The 22598-nt window shown below is 25.3% G+C and overlaps 1 protein-coding gene across 2 annotated transcripts in view; it reads right to left on the bottom strand.

Annotated features, from left to right (window-relative positions):
* LOC114121043 (lachesin-like) overlaps window positions 1-19519 on the bottom strand; it is a 199705-nt gene extending 180186 nt beyond the window's left edge. For both annotated transcript variants that reach the window (XM_027983187.2, XM_050202390.1), the window contains exon 1: window positions 19299-19519. In XM_027983187.2, coding sequence (XP_027838988.2) covers window positions 19299-19392 — 94 coding nt within the window. In that variant the 5' untranslated portion in view covers window positions 19393-19519. The remainder of the gene's footprint in view (window positions 1-19298) is intronic.
* Window positions 19520-22598: the final 3079 nt, after the last annotated feature.

Here is a 22598-nt window from a genome sequence, read left to right as displayed (position 1 = left end):
TTCTGTATAGAAATTATATAATGAAAAAATATTATATAGTACCTATTTATACTTTTTAAATATGCATTTAATTTAAAAATGAAGGTTTATTTAGTTGAAATACAATTTAAACTATTCAATAACGTATCAAACAATTTTTATTCAGTGTTTGTCATAATTATTTGATTGTTTTCCTCCAGACGAATTTAATTTATTTTAAGAAACATGCGGAATATTTGCAAAACACACGCACGCTAATATAAATATTGTATAATATTATTATATAGTATGTAATATTATACATATCTCTATATTATATATGAAATAATCTGAAAATAATGTGTTCAGTAACGCTGTTTTGACTGAAAATAACACAAGCCCCAATCCACTTTGCCGATGAATGCGTTTCATAAATAAATAAAAAAAAAAATACTAGTAATAAAAACCCCCTGTAATCCCCTTACCGCTAAAAATAAAATAATAATAATAATATTTTCTGGACAATTGGTTAAGTAAAAAGTACTGTAATGTAAAGTCATATGGAAAACTTTTTTCTGTCGTATATATATTCTAAGAAAACTTGTATGTATATGCCACCTGTTCGGTAAACACGGCCGGAGGGTTTCTTCCATCTCCATTGGCTGAGTATGGTAACTTCTACAATTGCAACCAAACAAGTGAAAACCTTTTGCATTCTCTTTGATTCCCATTGTATTCAGAAAACACTGTTCCAACTTTGGGCATAAATCCTGAATTACGAAAGTACCGTATGCAATTTAAATAAATATTGTATATATTATACATCAGTATACATAAATATGTATTTACCGTATATTTAGTCTACTATCGCGTACATTCGATATGAGTTCAAAGTATGTAAATGTATTTTTGTTTGTCATTCAGAAATTCAGATCGTGTTATTATCGCATTGTTAGAAAAAAAATAACTTGACAACTCGTATCACATGAAGGGTACATACTTTTAAAGATTTCAACAGAAAATTAGGACAATGTTAAAATTATGTTTATATTTTATTTCAAATGATATTATTATATTAATAGTGTAAACTGTTTTATTTTGCATTATTTATTGTACAATTAATCAATGGGAGTGACACGACCAATATTTAAATATTTTATAATTATATTAATAGTTGGTATTGGAAGTCCAAATTGTATAGGTCTTAAACGAAAGTTATGTTTTAGGATAAGTTATGATCTAGAAAGTACTACTATCCTATGTATGTTGTAAACTTATACGCTATTAGCACAGAACAACTAGGAATAATACTTATTCAGTTAATTTAGTTCAATATAAGTTCGTAGGAAGGGTAGATTTGCTACATCTATTTGAAAACCAGTGGTATTTGCTTCTGGCATAAAGATAAGTCTAATTATTCTCTTTTTTTTTAAGCTACATTATTAATAGCACGTTTGTACAATTAAGAATTCACATCTAATTCCATTTTTATTAAATTAATTTTGGTTTTACTTAGTGAAATATAATACTAATAATTACTAAATCTAAATAGTATTTATAGTCCAATGAGTTTTCTTAGTTAAGAAAAGAAGTATGGGTGTGCATTTATTTTATAATCTAAGATAATTTTTTTATAATATGATATCTGTAATGTATGATCCCCTTACATTACATTAACCCATAAAAATAATGTAAGGAATTTAGATGTAACCAATTGAAACTACGTCATATTTATGATTTTTACAATATTTACATCTGCATAGTGTTAAAATGTATAATATATTAAATATAGTATACTTTTACATGTATGTATGTAGAAAAAAAATGTTTGACTGATAATAATGAGTACTATGCTTTGCTGTATAGTTGTATATGTTAAGTGGGTTCTTAGCGATATTTCCATAATAATAATTTATATTAATAAATTATGTATTATATAATAGAATAAGGTTAATTTAATTTTTGCGAAAAATTGCATTTATTACAATATTATTAATGTTATATAGGTAATTATTATAACAATTTATACCTACACCGTACTTTTTGATTGTTAGTAATTTTTTAGTCAATATCGCCTTGCCAAAAAATAGTGTGAATAGGTTCATGACATATGAGTATAAAAATATATTATAATATCTTTAAATTAATATTAAAAAAAAAATGTGTTGCATAATATAGTTAAGTTCATAGAATAAGTTAAAGTTTTAAATACCTATCATAGTTTTTTCTTATTTTTTTTTTTAAAAAAATATGTCAGTCAGTAAAAAAAAAAACAAACTATAGTTGTAAAATTACTGTATTTATTGTTCTAATCTAAATTTAAAATATCAAAAATTAGTATAATCAGAATCATAGAAATTAGATTTTTTTTCATATGGATAGATACTTTGGTGTGCGTGAAAATGTATCAATTTTTTGATTTCCTAGCAAGTGTTTTTTCATTTTATTTTCAGCTATTAGGTTAAAAACAACGAAATTTTAATGACATATTTTAATATCTTATGTTCTTAAAAATAATATACCTACTTCGTAAAAAAAAGAAATACCATTTTAGCCAAAAAAAATGTCGTTACTTTTTCTGGAACCTAAAAATACATAGAATCTTTCTAAAAAAAACAGTAAATATAATACTAACTTTAGGTAATTGCAATTTATAAAAGCTAACAAAATACACTTTAATGGTTAACAGGAATTTTAGTAATTAGACTATATATAATATAATTGGAAAAAATCACATAGTCGAATAACAATATAGTTTTTTTATAGTTATTATAATATTTAAATTGAAACTCGTTCGTCTTAAAAGAAAAAAAAATTCAAATATATCAAATTTCTAAGTATGTTTTCGAAGAATAAAATTATCTTCATAGATTTTTTTGAACATTTCAGTCTTTATAAATACTAAATAAATAGGTATGTAATATTTTATAATAACTCGAACTATTAACTATTGATAATGTTAATATGTATGTACAAATCGTTATCTTTTTTCTTTGTAGCACTTATTACTAATATTTACATCGAGTGTTAGCATGCAACGTCTTTTTTAGTAATGATGATTCAAAATGCCTGTATAGATATATAAATTATAAAAAAAAATCGTATTACGGCCCGGAACATTTGTCCACACATACACGTACATGAGAGTAGATTATAATTTTCCCTTTCGTCATATGTATGCATAATCGTTTCTATAAGAGTCAATAAACTTCATAATAGGTGTTTATGGGTAGGTTTTTTTTTACCGCTTATCAAAGAAATTTTAAAATATGAAATATAAATCAATTGGTTTCTTTATATACCGTCGGTAGGTATTGCTTAGTATTATATTTTTAGCATAAATTACACATGTACTGTACTAATACTACTAAATACTACCTCAGCTATAATACGACCTAGTCTTTCCTATTTTATTACAAGAAAATAAAAATTACAATAAAAGCACTTATTTGTTAATAATATAATGTTTGTGATAATAGTATTTGTTGTTTACACTATGCAGCTCATACAATTGGAATTGGTTAAATAATACTTATAATAGGTCATGCTATATAATATATAGTGCATTCAAAATATAATATAAATATAATATTACTTTTTTTCCGACAAAATTGGATGATACAGTTATTCTACATTCATTATAATTTCTTAATTGTCAACAACAAGGTTATTATCAAACATTACTATTTTAGTTCAATATTAGTTTGAAATTATATTAAACTTAACAACTAAAAGTGGGAAAGTGGGTACCGTTCTGATGTACATTAGGGGGTAGGGTTGACCTCGGACTAGGGTAGGTTAAATTTGAATGCAATGATAGGTATCATTGTATACGAAAAACGATTCTGAACGAAGATGATTTATCAGCCTAGGATATAATTTCCAGTGGTTGGTGAAAAAGGTGGTTTATGTTTTAATGGCCTGAATACACCAAAATTTAAGTTCTTTTATAATTATTGTAAGCTAAACTTATGAAAAATCTTGTATTAAATTTTCAACTCTTAGCTACCTATACAAACATTTTTATGAATTATACCTACAAAGTAATTTGCAAATATTCAAAATGTTGACAAATTTTCGTCAAAATTTGAAATTCAAATGCTAATAAAAAAAAAAAATTGTGCCTATGTATTCTTATAATTTTTTAATCACTATAAGAATAACATATGGGGATTTTTGTATACAATTTTCAAGTATTTTGATAGGGCCAAAAAAATTTTATCGACACTTCAAAAAAAATTTGCATAAAAATCGAAAATTTCAGTGGTCTATAAATAACTCAAAAAAAGTCAAAATATTTTAAAATTGAATCGTGTAAGGAAAATTTCAATCTAAATAACTGGTAAAATTTTCAAGTATCTACGACTTATACTTTTTGAATAATAACAAATACTTAAAATCGTTTGAGGATAAATCGTTATCGTTACGCGATTTTGTAAAAATTTAAAATTCAAACGCACTTAAAATTTTTCTTATAATGATGCTTCGAGTTTTCTCTATAGATACTTGAAGGAAAACTTATGGAACACCTAGTGTTGTATTTTCAATTCTTAGTTATTAACACAAAAAATTTTATGATTTTTCTACTTCAAAATTACTTGCAAATTTTCGCGTTTTCAACAGATTTCGTAAAAATTTGAACTATAAACGCTTATAAAAAAAATTGTGACTAACGATTTTTAATTTTTTTTTAGCTACAATAAGAACAACTCATAAGGAACCTTGTATTAAATTTTCAAGTTTTTTGGTCATCCAAAATTTTTTTACCGAGACTTTAAAAAAAAATTCGCATAAAAATTGAAAATTTCAGTGGTCTATAAATAACTCAAAAAAGTCAACAATTTTTGAAAATTTAACTGTATATAGATAACCTTATCATAAACATTTGGTGAAATTTTCAAGTATTTACAGTGATTAGTTTTTGAATTACAACCATATAAAAAAAATCGATTAGGTCGAAAACTGGTTTTGCGTAAGAATTCCCGTTTTTCTGTCATTTTTTTATTGTTTTTCTCGATTTTTTTGAAAACTGTTGGAAAATTTTTACTTTTTACCTGTATAATGCACCAAGGATATTCACTTTTCCATTGGAAACCACCCCCGAAGTTTGAAATTGAAGCATTATTTCGACTAGTTATGCTGTACACAGACACACAAAAAAAAAAACATACATCATTGTATATAATCAATACATTCATCACTCCGTTCAGAGTCTAATAATATATTATTATTATTATTATTTTTTTGTATCAAAATACGATTCTAATTTTCATTGTATTATAGTAAGTGTACACAAATTCAAAGTGAACAGAAATTTAACTATACAAGATTAACTGAGAGTAAGACAGTCAGTTATAAATTTGTTCTTGAAAAGCCCGAAAGCAATCATTATTCTTTCACTTTCAATCACTACATGTGTATCTATTTATAAGTATACATACTAATATATTATATATACTTCAGGTGCATCAGTGCGTCGTCTATTGTTTTACACTTTTACATCACTTTTGTGAATTTATCAGTGTGTGTGTGTTTATAGTAAGATGCAGATAAGAGTAGGTATAGTGAAACATACTGCAGGCATATTAAACAAAAAAAAAAAAGTAAACGGATTTTTGCGCGGTCGCATATTTTGTAAAATCACGCTGGTGGTTCCAATTCCATTCTATTTCCGAATTACTTTTGCTTCTCTAGCACCAAACAAACTAATTAAGTCATTCTCTGTTGCACGTCAATGTTTCTGATCCTCACCATCATCTAGCTCCTCCCACCATCTACAGACAATCACCGACGACGTTAAATGCGGGACTGTCGTTCAAAACGCGTATTCCCACCTGACAAAAAACCATTTCCAAGACTTTGACTATGCCACTTTCGAGGTAAATCACAAAAATAAAGTTTTCTTACATTTCCTCGGTAACGACCATCACCACGCGCGTCCTTTCCAACCCGTTTCATAAATAATAATAATACTGGTAAAATAATACGATAGAAAAATAAAAGGAAAAACAACGAATTCCTATGTATAGAGGAAATTGAAATTCCTAAAACGTTCGGAAACGAAAGATATATTTTATTATTTTTTTCCCCAAGTTCGTATAATGACTTCCTATTGTAAGGCAACTACTTTTTTCTATTTTATTTTTTTATTTTATATTTACGCTCGTGAATTAAATACAACGGAAACGATGATTCAAAAGACCGAACCTTATCCGATTTATTATCATTGTTGACGGTGTTGTGAATATCACGGTGAGTGTGCGCGCAAACAAACGTATTTTAAAAATAATTCGTACATTTTTCTTTTACGGCATTTACTTGGCCGTCTTTCCTATAAAACAGTAATTGACTTATTGAATCTATAATTCACTATAAGTTATTATTGTCATGAAAAATTTCAAAGAATTTCCCCGATATATAAACAAACTGTAGAGTTGTTAATGTTATAGAATATTTTTAATTTTTTTTTTTTAATAAAAGCTTAAAATTAATTTCATTTATTCCAAAATTAAATACAGACATTCTTACTGTTTAAGCGTAGCTGAAACTTCCCAGTAACTTGGTTAAATTTCTCAAGCTACAAGTTTAAGAATTTTTGAATTATTAAATACATATCAAAGTAAATAAGTAAATATTCCAATAAACAAAAAAACATATTTTATTTGTAACACAAGTTAATAGCAACAAAATTAAATAAAATCGAAGTGATTTTAATTTTTAATTTTTATTTATGAGGTTTTTGACATGCGTTTATAAATAAAAATATTATATTTAAAAGGAAATAAATATTCCATGTATATCACATATATATATATATATATATATATATATATATCAAGTGTTCTTTATAATTATAGAGAATGTTAATTGAAAGTATTTTACTTCAATTAGTAATGGAAGTAGAATATAATGAATATAGTGAATTTTTACCATCAACATTATAATAAGATTCATTTCACAAGAACTATATGAGTTTGATTTCATCTTATAACCGAGCTATTTAATATGGTTTTCAAAAATCTTGTGAAAAATACTCAGCTCTAACTAGCTTACCGTAGTCGTCATATTTTCAGCAATAAAATATACACCAATCTAACAAACTCATTGTCGTTTTAAAATCTTTTCTTTTTTTTTTTGTTTAGTATTAATTGTTTTGCATGATAAGATACTATGCATTGGGTAAAGATTATAAATGTTTAGAGCATGAATAGTAAAAACATAAGACAATTAATTAATCTTAATTGGTAACACTAGATATCGAAAATTTTAGGATGATCGGTATTTGTAAGACAATATTTTGAACTTCTTTTTAGAAAACGTTGAAAAACTTACAAGATTCAATACAAACTAATTATAATGTATTTCCATTTATATGAAATTGAATCTTCAAAAGATTTTTTTTACAGGTTAATATTTATGTTAATACTTCTGTGTATTTCATAACTTTAGATTTACACAATATATGTTGAGTTCTTATAAAAATAATTTTCTAATTTAATTAGGTAATTTACACAACTTTCCTTTTAGTAACTATTTATTCATCTTAGACCACAAAATGCACTTTTATAATTATAATTAATCGTATTCGTAATGTTACTTGAATTTAATAAACTATAAATTATATTAAACAATATCTCAACTTAATTTTTAACTTTTAATATAAAATTATATACCTACTTCAAAAAAATGTATAAAATAATTATTAAATAATACTTGATTATTTACGATATAAACTCATCAGTAAAATCTCAACCTGTACCAGAACTTAAAACATAATTAAAATAGTAAAGAGTAGGTTTTGTTCAAAATTGATAGAATTATATGACATTTTATTGTTGAATACTGAAGTTTATTTTTTACTTTTTTTATTAATAAATTGTGGTTCAACACTACAAACATAATTAAAAATATAGACAAATAATGGTTATGTATAAATGTAACAACTTATCGTATTATATATTTATATGTATGTGTTTTAAATTAAAATTACCATTGTCATTGGTTGTTAGAGGTAAAATAACCGTAATAAGCTGTTAAAAAATACAAAACTATCATCTTATACCTAATACGTTTATTATTATTATTAAAACTTATTATTACGAAAAGTACGATTGTACGCACAATTTAGATATATTTGGTTTCCGTTGTATTTTAATTTTAGCGTTATATTAAGCATTCTAATAATTTCTAGTCAATATAGTTATATAAACAAGACGGTAAAATACCTAAATTTATTATAATGTATAACTTTATTGTGTATAAAACTAATTCAACACTGTAACACAAACTAATAATATCAAATAATGTTGGAAAATATATTAAATCTGAAATTTAGAGAATGATAAGTCTAAGAAAAGATTGGAAGATGTACAATTTAATATCTAATATTTACATATATTATTTTAAATAGTTAACATAATAATAACGTTTGTTAAATCTTTTTAATATATAATATTTTCGTGTTGAATATATACATGGATTAAGATATAAAATAATAGTTATTCTTTTATTTGAATTTTATTTTTTGGCTGTATTGAGATAGTTGTGTACACTTTACAGTAACCTTTTTCAAACATTAGAATAAGATCAATATTGCCAAACAAACAAATATAATATTTATCATAATAGGTACCACCTATATACACTTGTAAATCATTTGTGTATAAATATTCTGGATATTATATTAATAAGCTCAGTTTAATTATTATTAATACATATTTTGTATTTGATGCACAGAAATATATATATTTTTTTTAACTAGTGTTATATATATTATATTATAGTTCCATTTAAAACACACAAGTACAGAAACAGGTAATTTTACGGCTAAAGTAATTATCAGCAGTTTTATTTTAAATAATTATGTTTTATTCTGAATTGAAATATTATTTATTTACACGTAGGCATTACACATTAAAATTTTATACCATACGTCTTCTTATCTCAGAGAGACACTTTAAAGGTACTTTACGTAATAATAATAATTTGTTGATTATAATTATTCATCATGAAAAGAGTTTTTAATTCCTATATAAATATTTTATTAAAATACGAATTTATTAATTTTAGCGCTTGTATAATACAGTTAAACTGCCTTCGAATTACTTTGTCTACACTTAACATCTTGAAAAAAAAACGTTTTTAAAAAATAACTGCTCCAAAGTCTAAAGCAGTATATTTAATCGGTGTGCAGTTAATTTAACGCGTCGTTCCATATTATTTTTTTCCAAAATCGGTTGTCTGATGTTTGTTTAGTTTTGTGAAAAGAACATTGGTTTACTGTGAAATATTTTTCAGCCAAAATTTACTTTATACCAAAATTTAATTTGATACGCGTTTTCCCGAGTACCAAGTTATATAATTCGATTTAGAGTAAGAATTTATCGGTTTTCTCTATCTTTTGTTTATTTTTACATCGTTTTCTACGACGAAGACAGTACACATGGAGGAAATAATACATATTGTACACGAAGAATACACGTAGAATTGATAAAGTTTAACGTGTGTAACCTACACCTCACCCTATCCACCAATCGTTTGGCATCAGTGGTTATACATGCATACCTTCATGAATGTGTGTATTTATATATGGTTACATATTTTTTGTAACCTTATATTATATTTTACTATATTACTTTTTATCCAAAATGTTTATTGGCTGTCTGATAATGATAATTTAATATGTTTATGTCTAGGATTTCAGTTGTCAACGATAGTGAAATAATATATATAAATATGTGTGTGTGTGTATGTATTATGTATTGTGTATTTTTTTTTTTTATTTAATCAGAAAAAATATTTGACAAGATAACATATTAAATAAAACATTAGATTGATTTATCTATCTCTTGTAAGCTTATGCTTGTGTTGGAGATAGAGAGTTATAAAGCGGTAAAATTAATTACATATTATTATCATATAAATATAAATAGAACATTAAAATAGCACAAATAAATCAGAAATAAACTCAAATAAAGATAAAATACAACAAATAGGTAAAAAATAATCATAAGAAAACATTTAACAATTACAATTATCATCTTATTATTTTAGAATTTATAATAATTAGTAACCCCAGAACATGTATTAAAGTGTGTCCATGTTTGTAAATAGTCAATCAGATATAAATTTTTTCACATACTTAGGTGTTACACAAATTATATTTTTTAATTTATTATTCATGGAATAGAAAATAGTAGGACCTAGATAGTCCAGAAATCTTTGACCATACAAAGTATTTGTGTAGGCTACAGGGGTATTATATGCTCTGTTTTTTGTCTTATTTTCTACTTTTTTTATATTAAACCAAGTGTTTGTATGTTTAACTACCCATAATATTGCAAATTTTTGGTAAATTAATTTAAAAGGCAAAATATTTAGCTCTTTATGCACAGTTGACCACACTAAATCTTTTATACCCACGCAAACTCGTATTATTTTATTTTGCTGCAGTTGTAGTGGTTTGATTACATTAGCAACAAATCTTTATACCATATTGGAGAACTGCTTGATAAAATTATATATATATATATACTATTCTGATGAGTTGCTTTGGTAAAACTGAATGGAGTTTATAAAAATGATGTAATGATATACGAAAGCGTTTAAGTAAATAATTGATGTGCAAATCCCATCTCAGATGTATTAATAATCAATTTGAAAATTGAATTAACTTGAATTATTAAGTTAAGTTAAGAGAATTAAAAATATTAAACTAAATATAATAGTTAACATCACATTGTTTATTTATAATAGTTTTAAGTATTAAGTACTTAATAATATTAAGGGCAAAACAAATTCACAATCCTGGTGTAGTTTAATTGTCTACTCAAAACGCCGCGTGAATATGTGAGCATTTAGTTTTTCTCATTTATTCCTAATAACATATTTATTGAAAATATCTAGAAAACACACAAGTCTCAGATAATCTCACATTTTGTATAGTATTTGTATGCAAGTACAGTACCTACGTTTTCTGAAAATTATTCACCAGGGACTAATATTCATCAAGTACCAGTCACCGGATCGACCCTTAACTCTTTAATCATAGCTGGGAAATGGGAGTATAATAATGTTTGTACATATTATTTGCGTGATCGTGTAGTTCGTTCTCAAAACACTGAACGGTAGAGAGAATAGATACAAGGAGATAAATAATGTGCTATTTTATATAATGTATTTATATATTATATAAATGTTTGTGGTTTAGTGCTTTTTGGAATGTTCACCATCCCTGAAAACAAATCGTGAAACGAGGAAAAAAATATTAACTATGTATATTGTTGTAATATAAACGCTGTAGCCAGTCGGTCGATCGGGCTACCAATTTTTGCCTATCCCATTTTGACACCCCGCACGGCTGCCTCGGCAATAACCGTCGACGAAATTTATGCGTCTATGAGAAATACTTTCAGAGGATTTGCTATTGTGCATGAAAAAAAATGATCGTTTTAAGCAATACTCACGCGTGACAATGAATGTGTAAATGTGTAAAATGAGTGTATGTATACATGAATATATAAATAACAAGGATTTTTGTCCATTTTTGATGATGATTTCACGCGACGTATGGAGATACCCGTAACTATTATATAGATATATAAATAATATTCAAAAATATTTTAAGTATTACTATGCTGGTTTATTTTTACACGGAAACTATTCCAACATTATTATTATTTCGATCAAACCTAAACTGTATACGCTGATTTTCAAAATTCCTGCATAGATGTTTAATTAATCCAATTTAATTATTTGTGAGTTAAAAACCCGGGTGATATATTTCATTTTTTTCTGTTATTTGTGGCATGACAACCGGGCATACTTTTTCAATCGAAATACCTCTCGTATACCAATATAAATATAACTTATTCAAAACATAATATTAATTTGACCCACATATCCAATAATGCACATATATTACATACAGACGCAATATAATATATATATATATATATATATACATATTATGTGTTTGTGTTATTCGTTATGTACACGAGAGTTTCCAGTGTAGTAATTTTATTAATTAAAAATATTACCTATATATCTACTATGCAGGTGGCAAGCAATACAACTTTTCTGATCATTTTCATCATAATTTATTTATTTTTTATCGATTTTAATAAATGTTAGTCAAGCGTACAGAAATGCTTATATTATATAAGTGCATATAATATAAATTGTTTTAAAATTTACTAACTACTGGCATTATTTTATTAATTTATCATACTCATAAATATTAGGATAAAATTTTGAAAATATGTCTCCAGGTACAGTAAAAACTATTTCTTTTCGTGAAATAAATATTTTTCTTTGATCAGATAATTCGATAAAACACACATAATATGTCGTTAACGTAAAATAATATGTAAATTATTCAAAGTCTAAATTAGAGTCGAGTAGCAAGCCATTATCCTATATAAATATATGGTTATTTAAAGAAACAACATATATTTGCGCAGTTTGTAGAGGTTAGTAATTCGTATTTAGGGTAGAAGGTTAAAAGAGAAAAATAAAATAAAACACATTTTGCTAACAGAAAATAACAGATTTTCGGGTGTAATCGTAAAAGTTGGTTATTATAACGATTTCGAATTCCAAACAATAACTCGTAACGCAGTGTCATGAAACATATAAATCTAGTAAAAAAATATTACTACAAAAAAAAAAAGATTGAACGCCTCCGACCGAACGAAATTATTGCGATGTAGTTGTTTTTACTTTTTTTCAGTGTTTTTTAGATTTTCCTTATGATTTTGCACAAATATTTTATTTCTAGATAAAATAATGGGAAATTCAAAATCGTCTTCCACAGGTATATAAATTATACGAAAAGAAAAATAAAGGTCATCAAGCATTTGGAAAAAAACTTATCAGGTCATATTATGATGGATAATTTTTACCGATAGAAGAAAAAAAAAATTATCGAAACCATCAGGTATTTTGCTCGATAACAAAAGCTGCACCAACCCCATGAATAAAATGTGTGTATATATATATTGAGACCCCTCGAAGAGTTTTGGTATAGAACAGTACCTACACTGGACAAAGAAGCGAGAAAAAACTCCTTGAGCGAAAAAAGATACATACGACGATAATTTATTACTTTAAGCCTTTTTTGTTCAACGTTAACGTGTATGAGTATACATTATTTTTTAAATGGAAATTAAAGTTCCAGAAATCTCATTGAAACCACCCACCCAACAAAAGACCCTTTAGTTTTCGATTATTTATATTTTATTATGACATATACTTGGGGAAGCTTTAAACGTTCGTTCTAGAAAATGTTTCACATACATAAGCTTTGTTTTGATTTAGCATTAAATAAAGTTGTATAGAATTAAATCTAATATTATGATTGGTTTAAACAATGATTTGTAAAATTATGTACGATAAGATAAGAATTTAAAACTTATTTTTTATCACAAATATCATTATTATATCTATTAACAGTAAAAATACAACTTTATTAAAAATGTTTTAAATATGTTAATTATTTTGTATTAATCAACAAAATAATTTCTATATTTTTTTTTTTCAGTAAAGTATATTTTAATTAAATTTATTTCTTTTGCAACTACTAGTAATTAAATAAATCTCAACTATGTAATGAAATAATGTTGGATAGAATAATAATCTTCGAATCATCATTAATGATATATAACTCAATATGAACGACAATTTTTTCATCTAAATTATAATATGCAGATCTACTTCTAAATCAATAAAAACTACCCTATAACATAATGCAATATATATTAATGATGGTTTTTCAATTTAAACATAAGTGTAAAATTTAGTCTATTGACCATAATAGTCATAAAATATATAATCGCAATCAGTATAAAACTATATTTTTCATATACATTTACATAAATAAGACTTCGATAAAGTTGCTTATATACATTTTTTTTTTAAACAAAACACTCTGAAATATAGTAAATGAGTATATGGCTGTATATTTAAGTGAAAGAAAAAGGATAAAAAGATACATTTGTTGAACTATTTAAACTAGTTATATTCATTAAAAGAACCTTATGTATGGTTATTTGTACAATATAATTATTTTAAGCAAATAATAAAATAAAATATAATAATATCTGTTGTAATTCAACTATTTCCCTAAAATTTAGTTTTTTTTTCAATATTGTTTTTTTCGTCTCAGACGAAAGGCTCAGAATAATAATATTGAAAAAATTGTATATGCCGTTAAAATATTTTCTTGGTATTTGTAATCAAATCCTACCAGATTTGCATACATAATAAAGATTTCAAATTGATAAAAAAAACGAGCCAGGTAAGAAAACAGTATTTAACATTTCATAATTTTTATTTATTTTTTTTTTTACTAGAAACTTTTATCCGGAAATGAGTTGCTATAAATTTGTTCATTTTTGTAGTTATAAAAATATGTATTTTTTTTAGATATTATAAAGATAATATTATGAGTCAGCAGCTTGGTAGATTTTTCTAACTTCCTAAATTTAGTCAGTCACTAAAGTGGGATATAACCATAATATGGTTTTATTAAGATCAATGCATAGTATCATCAATAGCAATTTGTAACTTTGTTGAGAAAGTATTAAGTCTGTAATAATTACAAATAATATGTAGTTGCAGTTATAAAGATTTTAGTTACTTTTTAATTTTTATATTTTTACAATTCTTTTATATAAAATATATTTATAAATTGGTTTTTAAAAAAAATATTTAAGTACTAAATATAAGTTTAGATTCTTCAATATTTAAAAAAAAAAAAAATACAGATTTTGCGTATAGATATTGGAGAAACGTTTGGAGAATTCTGATTAAAAGTTGACTGATTAGACAATATCTCATCGTGCAATATGACTTTATCCTGTATGCTCACCAAGCTTTCAGGTACACCAACATTTTGATTCAAGTTTCACTTTTGAACCTAGAAACTGCTTGTTAAAAATAAATAATATTACTGATCAGATGAAGCACTAAAAAATTAAATAAGTATAAGTTAAGCACAGACATGGTCTGAATGCTCGTGGCGTGCTAAGAATTCCGTTATTTGAATAATATTTTAAACGTGAATTTTTTTAATATGACAGGTAAGATTAAATAATTCCACATAAAAATATTATTGATTGATTATATTTTTGTCTTATGTTATTTATGTATTGGTATGGTATCATTATGAAATAATATACATTTACCTTTTCAAGCAATATTATGTTTTCCGAATTTCTCAAGAAATTAAATTTGTAATAGTAATAAAATAATATATAATATATATTAAAATTCCATCTTGCTTGTTTTTTTTATTATATACACAAAATACACAAAATATAATAAATATAGTAACTTGAAATGATGAAAATCTTCAAAGCTAATTCTATATAATTCGAAACTGTGTACATAGTTTTGGGACCACATTTAAATATTTATTCACATTTGTCAATTATTACCCATCAGTATTAAAAATGCATAACAATAAAATAGTATATTTACTATTAATATATAATATATGTGCAGTTATACAATAGGAATTACTATACCATAGTATGTGCCTCAATAAATCTAAATATACTGTTCTACGAATTCGGGCATTCGAGTGTATTTATTATAAATATTTATTCTCGCCGAAAATGATATTTCGAAAACACGTTTCGATTTTTACTCAAAATATGTACATATCCACTATCCCTCGTATTCGTTAAAATTTATTATAAACATCAACCAACGACGATTGACCGTGTCTTTAGTCATTCTATGACAGAGGCCAAAATATTATTCTACCGAGATGGTAATTATACAACGTTATTTTTAACCTCAGTGGTCGCGTGGAAAATATACCCATTATTTTAATTTTGATACGTTGTCGTTTTTAACGGACAATCGTATGTCACCGAGTAAAAGTTTTCCAATGTACATTCGTACAATATTATCGTCGAATCATGTGTAAAAACGAGCATTCGTGGGATAACGGTGGATGGCGGGAGATCGGTTGTATGTGCGTTATTTCGGTAATCATCTCGACGTGTTATTGATATGCGTGTTCGTAAACATGTTGCCGCAGAGTTAACAGCTGATTATTTTGTTTTTCTATGTGCGTTAGAGCTGTAAACATACATACAACTACTGGGCGTGAATAAAATGATATTGTTGTTTTAAACGTTCAATTGAAAACACCGTGATGAGCACTACACGGTGATTGTAATTATTATCGATTTATTAGCATTTCAAAATGCTCTATTCATTATTTACGCTGATTACGTCAAAATCATCACTTTGACCATTAATATCCAAAATGTACACACACACCCATATTCCAGTTCGACGACTATTTTTAGCCTAATTAATTGATTATTTAAAACTGATAACTGTTTAATTTATTTTAACAGCGTATGTTAGAGATAAATGCCAAACTGTTTAATAATAAACGTACATTCATTTACAATGGTTTAATGTGAAAAACAGATTTCAAACAAGAGTTTTAGACGGAATTCTGATATTTTTTAATAGTATAGATTGTTTAAAATACATTTAACGATAATCAACGAAATTCATAAGATGATTAAATTCAATAAACTCATTATTTTAATGTATTTTTGTAGTAGAAATAAATTCAAAGTCTTAGTCTTCTTTTTAACTTTAAATAATTGAAATATTATGTATAATCATATTTTTATTTAAACAAACATTATTTTAATAAATTAATTTTGTCGTTTTCGTTAAATTTAGTAACCAAAATATTTTAACCTTTGGCATTCATACCAAGACGACAAACCATGTCTTTAAGCATTTTTTATGACAATAAATATTCAATAGTTGTATTACTCATACTTTGTTAGATATTTGTTATTTTGTAATAAAAATAGATTTATACTTTGAATAAATTATCAAAATAATGAAAATAAAAAAAAGGTACTTTAGAAATTAACGGTCTTAGTACCATTGTATTAAAATTATTAAAAACAGTATAAAAACGTATAATTATATTTGTATTACTTATTAACTTATTAATGTTATTTAGTATATGACTGTCGACCTTATTTGATACAAAAAGAAAAAAAAGATATAATGTAAAAATGTACTAAACTGTAATATAACTTACTAGTATATTCAAACATTTTCTAAGCCAGTGCACACTACTATAGTAAGTGTTTATAAATAGACTTTGGAAAGCAGCAATAATACTGAATTAAGTTTAAAGTGGTGCGGTAAACCTAATGTAAACTACCAAACCTCTGACAAACATCAACTTAACACGCGGTTACGAGACTGACTACCACAATAAACATATTGAAATATAAGATAAAGTATTATTATAAACAAAAACGTATTCATATTTGTATCTACTGATGGGTTCTGGACCACTTGCAGATTATAAAGGTGTTTGCTTTAAGAAAACGCCTACAAGTTATTTAAAATTCTATTGCAATAACGAATTTTACTAATTTTAATTACCTATTTGGTTTCTTATAATCTAATGTAGGAATTTAAATTTAAAATTTAAAGATCTTTTATCAATTATAGTATGTTTTGAAATACGAAATCGTTAAAATTATAATTTAAAATCATATTTAATTAAATTTGAGTTAAAATAAATAAACAAATATAGTAATAATATAATTTTTGCAAAGTGATTAATCACTACAATGTTGGATTTTGATTATCAACTAATAATAAATATTTCTTAATTATATACATTTTTTGCATAATTAAATAAGAAACACTTATAATATTTTGCTTATAAAAAACTTAAGAAATATTCTATTCAACTTATAACATGTTAAATTTAAATTTTACCGAATAAATGCAAAATAGATATAAAAAACAATTATATGAGCTAAAAATCATAAAGTTTTATATACATTATATGGTCACTACTGTCGAAAAACTAATATTATATTTATATATTATAGTATAATTTTATTACATTTATTAATAATTTAGTTTGGAATAAAAAAACTAGTTTTTCACAACTCTTGAAAATGTTAATAGATGTATACATATAACATAGGTCTATAATTCTATAGTAAGAATTAAAAAAATGTAAAAAAAAATATTATGTTATATGATTGAAATTAAAATAATAATTAATAACTATATTTTATTTAAATTTATTTGAAGTTGTTATACTATCAAGTAATTGAGTAAAAAAATTAAATGATCAGCAGATGAGAGAAAACACATTCGACAGGAAACCTATGCTATTCATTTTTATACATTATATAATTAGTATTCAACTAAGTTTAAGATGTATAAAAAAGTGATTGTTGGATTACAAATTCTAAGATAATGATGCATTTTTTAGAACTCACACAAACACGAAACGAATGAATACTTTACGGAACTGTATTTGAAAATGAACGCAACTAATTTCCAGGAAATTAAAATAATTCAATACAACTAAAACAGTATCTAAATCGAGTAATTACTACAAATTTACATTTTCAGGTTTTAAACATGTTTTTTTATACTGTTTTCATAATCGACAATCTTTATGAATTCAATATCACTTAAAACCACGAAGAATAAAAGACACAATTGGTATTTTGTATAGATATTAATTAAAATGCTTTTGAATTATTAAAAACACTACAATTTAATTAATACCTCGGAATACGCACTAGTAATCAATTTATTGGCTTTTAATTTGAGAGGTATTAAATACAGCTGAGAAAGGTAAATTTCATTCATTTAAATATATTCCATATAAAATAACACACTTAAAATCCGAGGTGTATATTCGTTTCCAGATATTTGTAGACATTAAAAATTACAGTTTTTAATTAAATTACTTAAATTAAAATAACAATATCACGTATTTTAGTACTTAATTTATAATACTGATGTTTTATTTTAACAAAAAAGTTTTTAAAATAGATAAAGAGTTATATTTATTATTATCATTTATTTATTATGTTGTGTCATATTCATAAATTGCTTTGGTATAGATATAGTAATTTTTCAAAGATTTATAAAAAAAAAAAAATGGTGTAGGTTTTTTTTTTAATAAACTCCGAAAAGCATGATTTTTTTGTTGAAAAGTATAGATTTCAAATTAAATTCCCACATTTCATGTGTAAAAGTGCATTTTTATATTTGCATCAGGATTAATTCAAATAGGTTTTTTAAAGTATACTTTTAAGGGGAAAAAATACGTTTGAAGACCTAAAAAATCAGTTTTACTTTTTGCAGTATTCGAGTTGGACAAAAAAAAACATAGTTTATCCCTTCCTTTTTTTGCTATCCATCGACGACGTAATTTTTGGACAACTTCCAATAACTATCATTGCGTGAAAGAAAATATTTCAAATATGCATAACAAAAAAAAAAAAAAAACAAATGTGTACAGCACTCACCTAAGACGGCCATTAGCTGAAGTACAGCCAAGACGGTTAAAATGACGGTGGCGACCGCCGGAAAACCGCTCGGCATGATCGCGGGAAAACTCATTTCATTTGCGTCGGTGAAAATTAAACACGGCGGTGCGCGTGTAAAACGTGGTGGCCCGACGGGGAGAAGAACCGTCCGCGCACGTGTTCGGAGACGAACTACCGACAACAACGTTCGAGTAAGTCGGGCCCCGATCTACCGCGGCGCTCGACGTTTATGCCCGCCATCTGGATTGCCCCAACACCACCAACCCACACCAATGTAACGAGTACAACAAACCGTCGTTTGAAATAATTATTGAAATAATATTATTTATCATTATTATTATTTTGTGTTACATATTATTGTATTCGATGTTGTAATTTAATTTTTTTATTTTTCAGAACTCATAATAATGTGCTATTAAAATCAAATCCCGAATATGTTGATGTGACTTCTTTTTTCCACTATGCTACCCTTCAAACGTAATATGATAGGGCTTTATAATGACCTGTTATAATGCCCGATATCCACAAGTTTATAAAATATTATGTCTATACATGGATATGTCATTAAATACGAAGTATAACTTAGGCTCAGATGAACATTTTTAGTCAACAATCACTTTTTATTTAGGTATCTATTCAAGAATCAAGATAATATCATTAAAAAAAATAATAATTTTATTAGGTTTTGTTAGAAATATTATTAATTTAATTGGAACATACAATTATGTAAGTTTAATTTAATTGTGTTTTTATACTTTACTTATTTTTTAGTTTTTTCCTATACATAATATAATACTGCAATAAAAATAAAAATATATTTTTTTTAACAACACATTCAATTATGTAAATTTTACAAATTTTCTAATTTATTTAAGGATAATTGTTATATTGATCAAATGTACATTATTCAATGTACGTCGATATAAGTATCGATGGACAATTTATTGATTAGTAAGTATAAAAATATTAGTATATTGAGTGCTATAATTTATTGCATAATTTCAATTTAATGTATAATATTATAATTAGTTGTTTTAATTTTTAATACTTGTTAAATTAAGTAGTTTCAAATCTCATATCTCATAGACGTCATACAACTTGTTAAAAATAATAATTATACTAAATATATTGTATAACGACTACTAATACTAAAATATGTACGATTTAAAAATAAATTGAGATATGTGTTGATTTGACGATAATATTGATTTGTTTTTTTATTTTTCGATTAATATTTTTTCGGTTAGGACAATTTTCTCAAACTGATGCTGGTTAAAAATAATTTATAAAACACTTCATCAAAGATTTGATAAAACTCAGATCAAAATAGTTTATTTTGCGGCGATCCTAAAGTTTAAATCTAAAATAACCGAGATAGCTGAAATTTTATAATACATAAAACGAGAATAACAACTATGAAAATCACAAAAATACTGTAAAAGCTTCAATGAAGAAGACGTATCCCAAACGAATGTAGTAGGATATTTTAATCATCTTAAAGTTCTAAGATGCTTATTTTAAATATAAATTGAATGAAAACCTAATGAAAAGCTATAATACTATACAAATGGTCGTACTTGTATATTTAGATCATTGAAAAAAAAATGATCTATTTATACGTTAAATTGTTGAATTAAACGATAATTATATTTTACTGTAAAATCGAGTAGTTTGAATTTGAATATGATTATACGGGTTTTTGGAAACGCTTATTAGCTGGTGGAAATCCATATTTCAAATAATTATTTGTTTTGGTTAATAAAACACGTTTTTTTTTTTTTTTTTGTTCACGATTTTCTGTGCAATACATTTTTTTGTCCTTAAAGTTCTGTAAATCAAACAACTAAGTTGATTTTAATTTGTTGAGATTACTGTTTGCACACAGAATGTTTCAAATTTAATAAATCTGAGGCCACACATTTGTAGACGTTTCATGTACTTTACTTAACAAGGATGACGTGTGACGACGCAATATTAATTTTAACTTCACAATATTTTATGGAGAACAACAATATTCTTTGTATTGTTATTGGAATTAACAGCACTTTGGTTGTTTAATACTAGGTTTAACTGATAATATAACACTTATTAAAAATTAATTATACTTATAACTTTTATGACTGGATAACTAATATTCTAGGATAACTAAGTCAGATAGTTATTTTCGGTGAAGCGTTTTACTGATCACTGTTTCTTACAGTTATACTAAAAACGTTTTTTTCATAAACAATATATGCGTTTATAACATAATATATATTTTATCACATAATAAATACTTTCAAAATATTTTTATGTGTAACGAACTTAGAAATAAGATCATTTAAAATTGCATTTGACCATTTTAAGTCAATATGTTTTAAAATTGTCACTAATTGCTACAAAAAATTCATGTTATTATGATTGTAATAAATTAATTTTTGCACGTATATATGATTTACTTATATCAGCGCTGGGCTACTGATCAAAATAAAACTTCTCGATGTAACGAAATTGCCTGTCGAAGTCGCCGGAAAACGAATTACAAATATTGTTTTCTACGAGGTAGACATTACAGTTATACACCGTACCGTGGTCAGTAAACTAAATTTTAAACTGAGGACATTAAAAGTCACCAGACCAATGAATAATAACGTAATAATAACACTCGGTACGGATTCATAAGTTGTATTGCTTTTACATACAACGTTAAATATTTATCTACAAAGATTTTAAATATTTATAATTTTTTGTTAGTGGTTAATATTTTATCAAATTAATACATTGTGTCACACTAGTGGCATCATCTTATGGGAAAATTCTTGGTCAATATGACGATATATTGTTTGGTGTGACACAACGAAAAAGTTTATGAGTTTATGACACTAAAACACCTATATAGTATAGTTGTATTAATAGACAGTAATAGCACTAGCAGTATATGATAGTAGTCGTATAGAAGAGTGTGCGTTATTCAGTTTGTCTGTGCGTGTAAACTAAAGAAAATTGTATTTTATTGTTTATTATTTCTAACTCGGCTAGTTCTCCGTTTTTATGAGTTCCACGCGGACCAAACTACTCGAAGTTAAGCACTGGAAAATGTTTTATGCGTAGAGTAGATTCGACTATATACTTTATTGTGTTCACCACACTCACACGCGTGTATACAAATAATTATATAAAATATTATTATAATGTGTGTAATGTGTGTCTCCCCTGAATTTAAATTAACCCGTGTAATTGAAAACAATATGGTGTGTAACTTTTATAAAGTTACATGCAACCGATAAACTAATAACCACG

Source organism: Aphis gossypii, chromosome 2 (assembly GCF_020184175.1).
Source record: "Aphis gossypii isolate Hap1 chromosome 2, ASM2018417v2, whole genome shotgun sequence".
Lineage (NCBI taxonomy): Eukaryota > Metazoa > Arthropoda > Insecta > Hemiptera > Aphididae > Aphis > Aphis gossypii.
The sequence above is the reverse complement of the archived record's forward strand: the minus strand, read 5'-3'. Positions and strand labels throughout refer to the sequence as shown.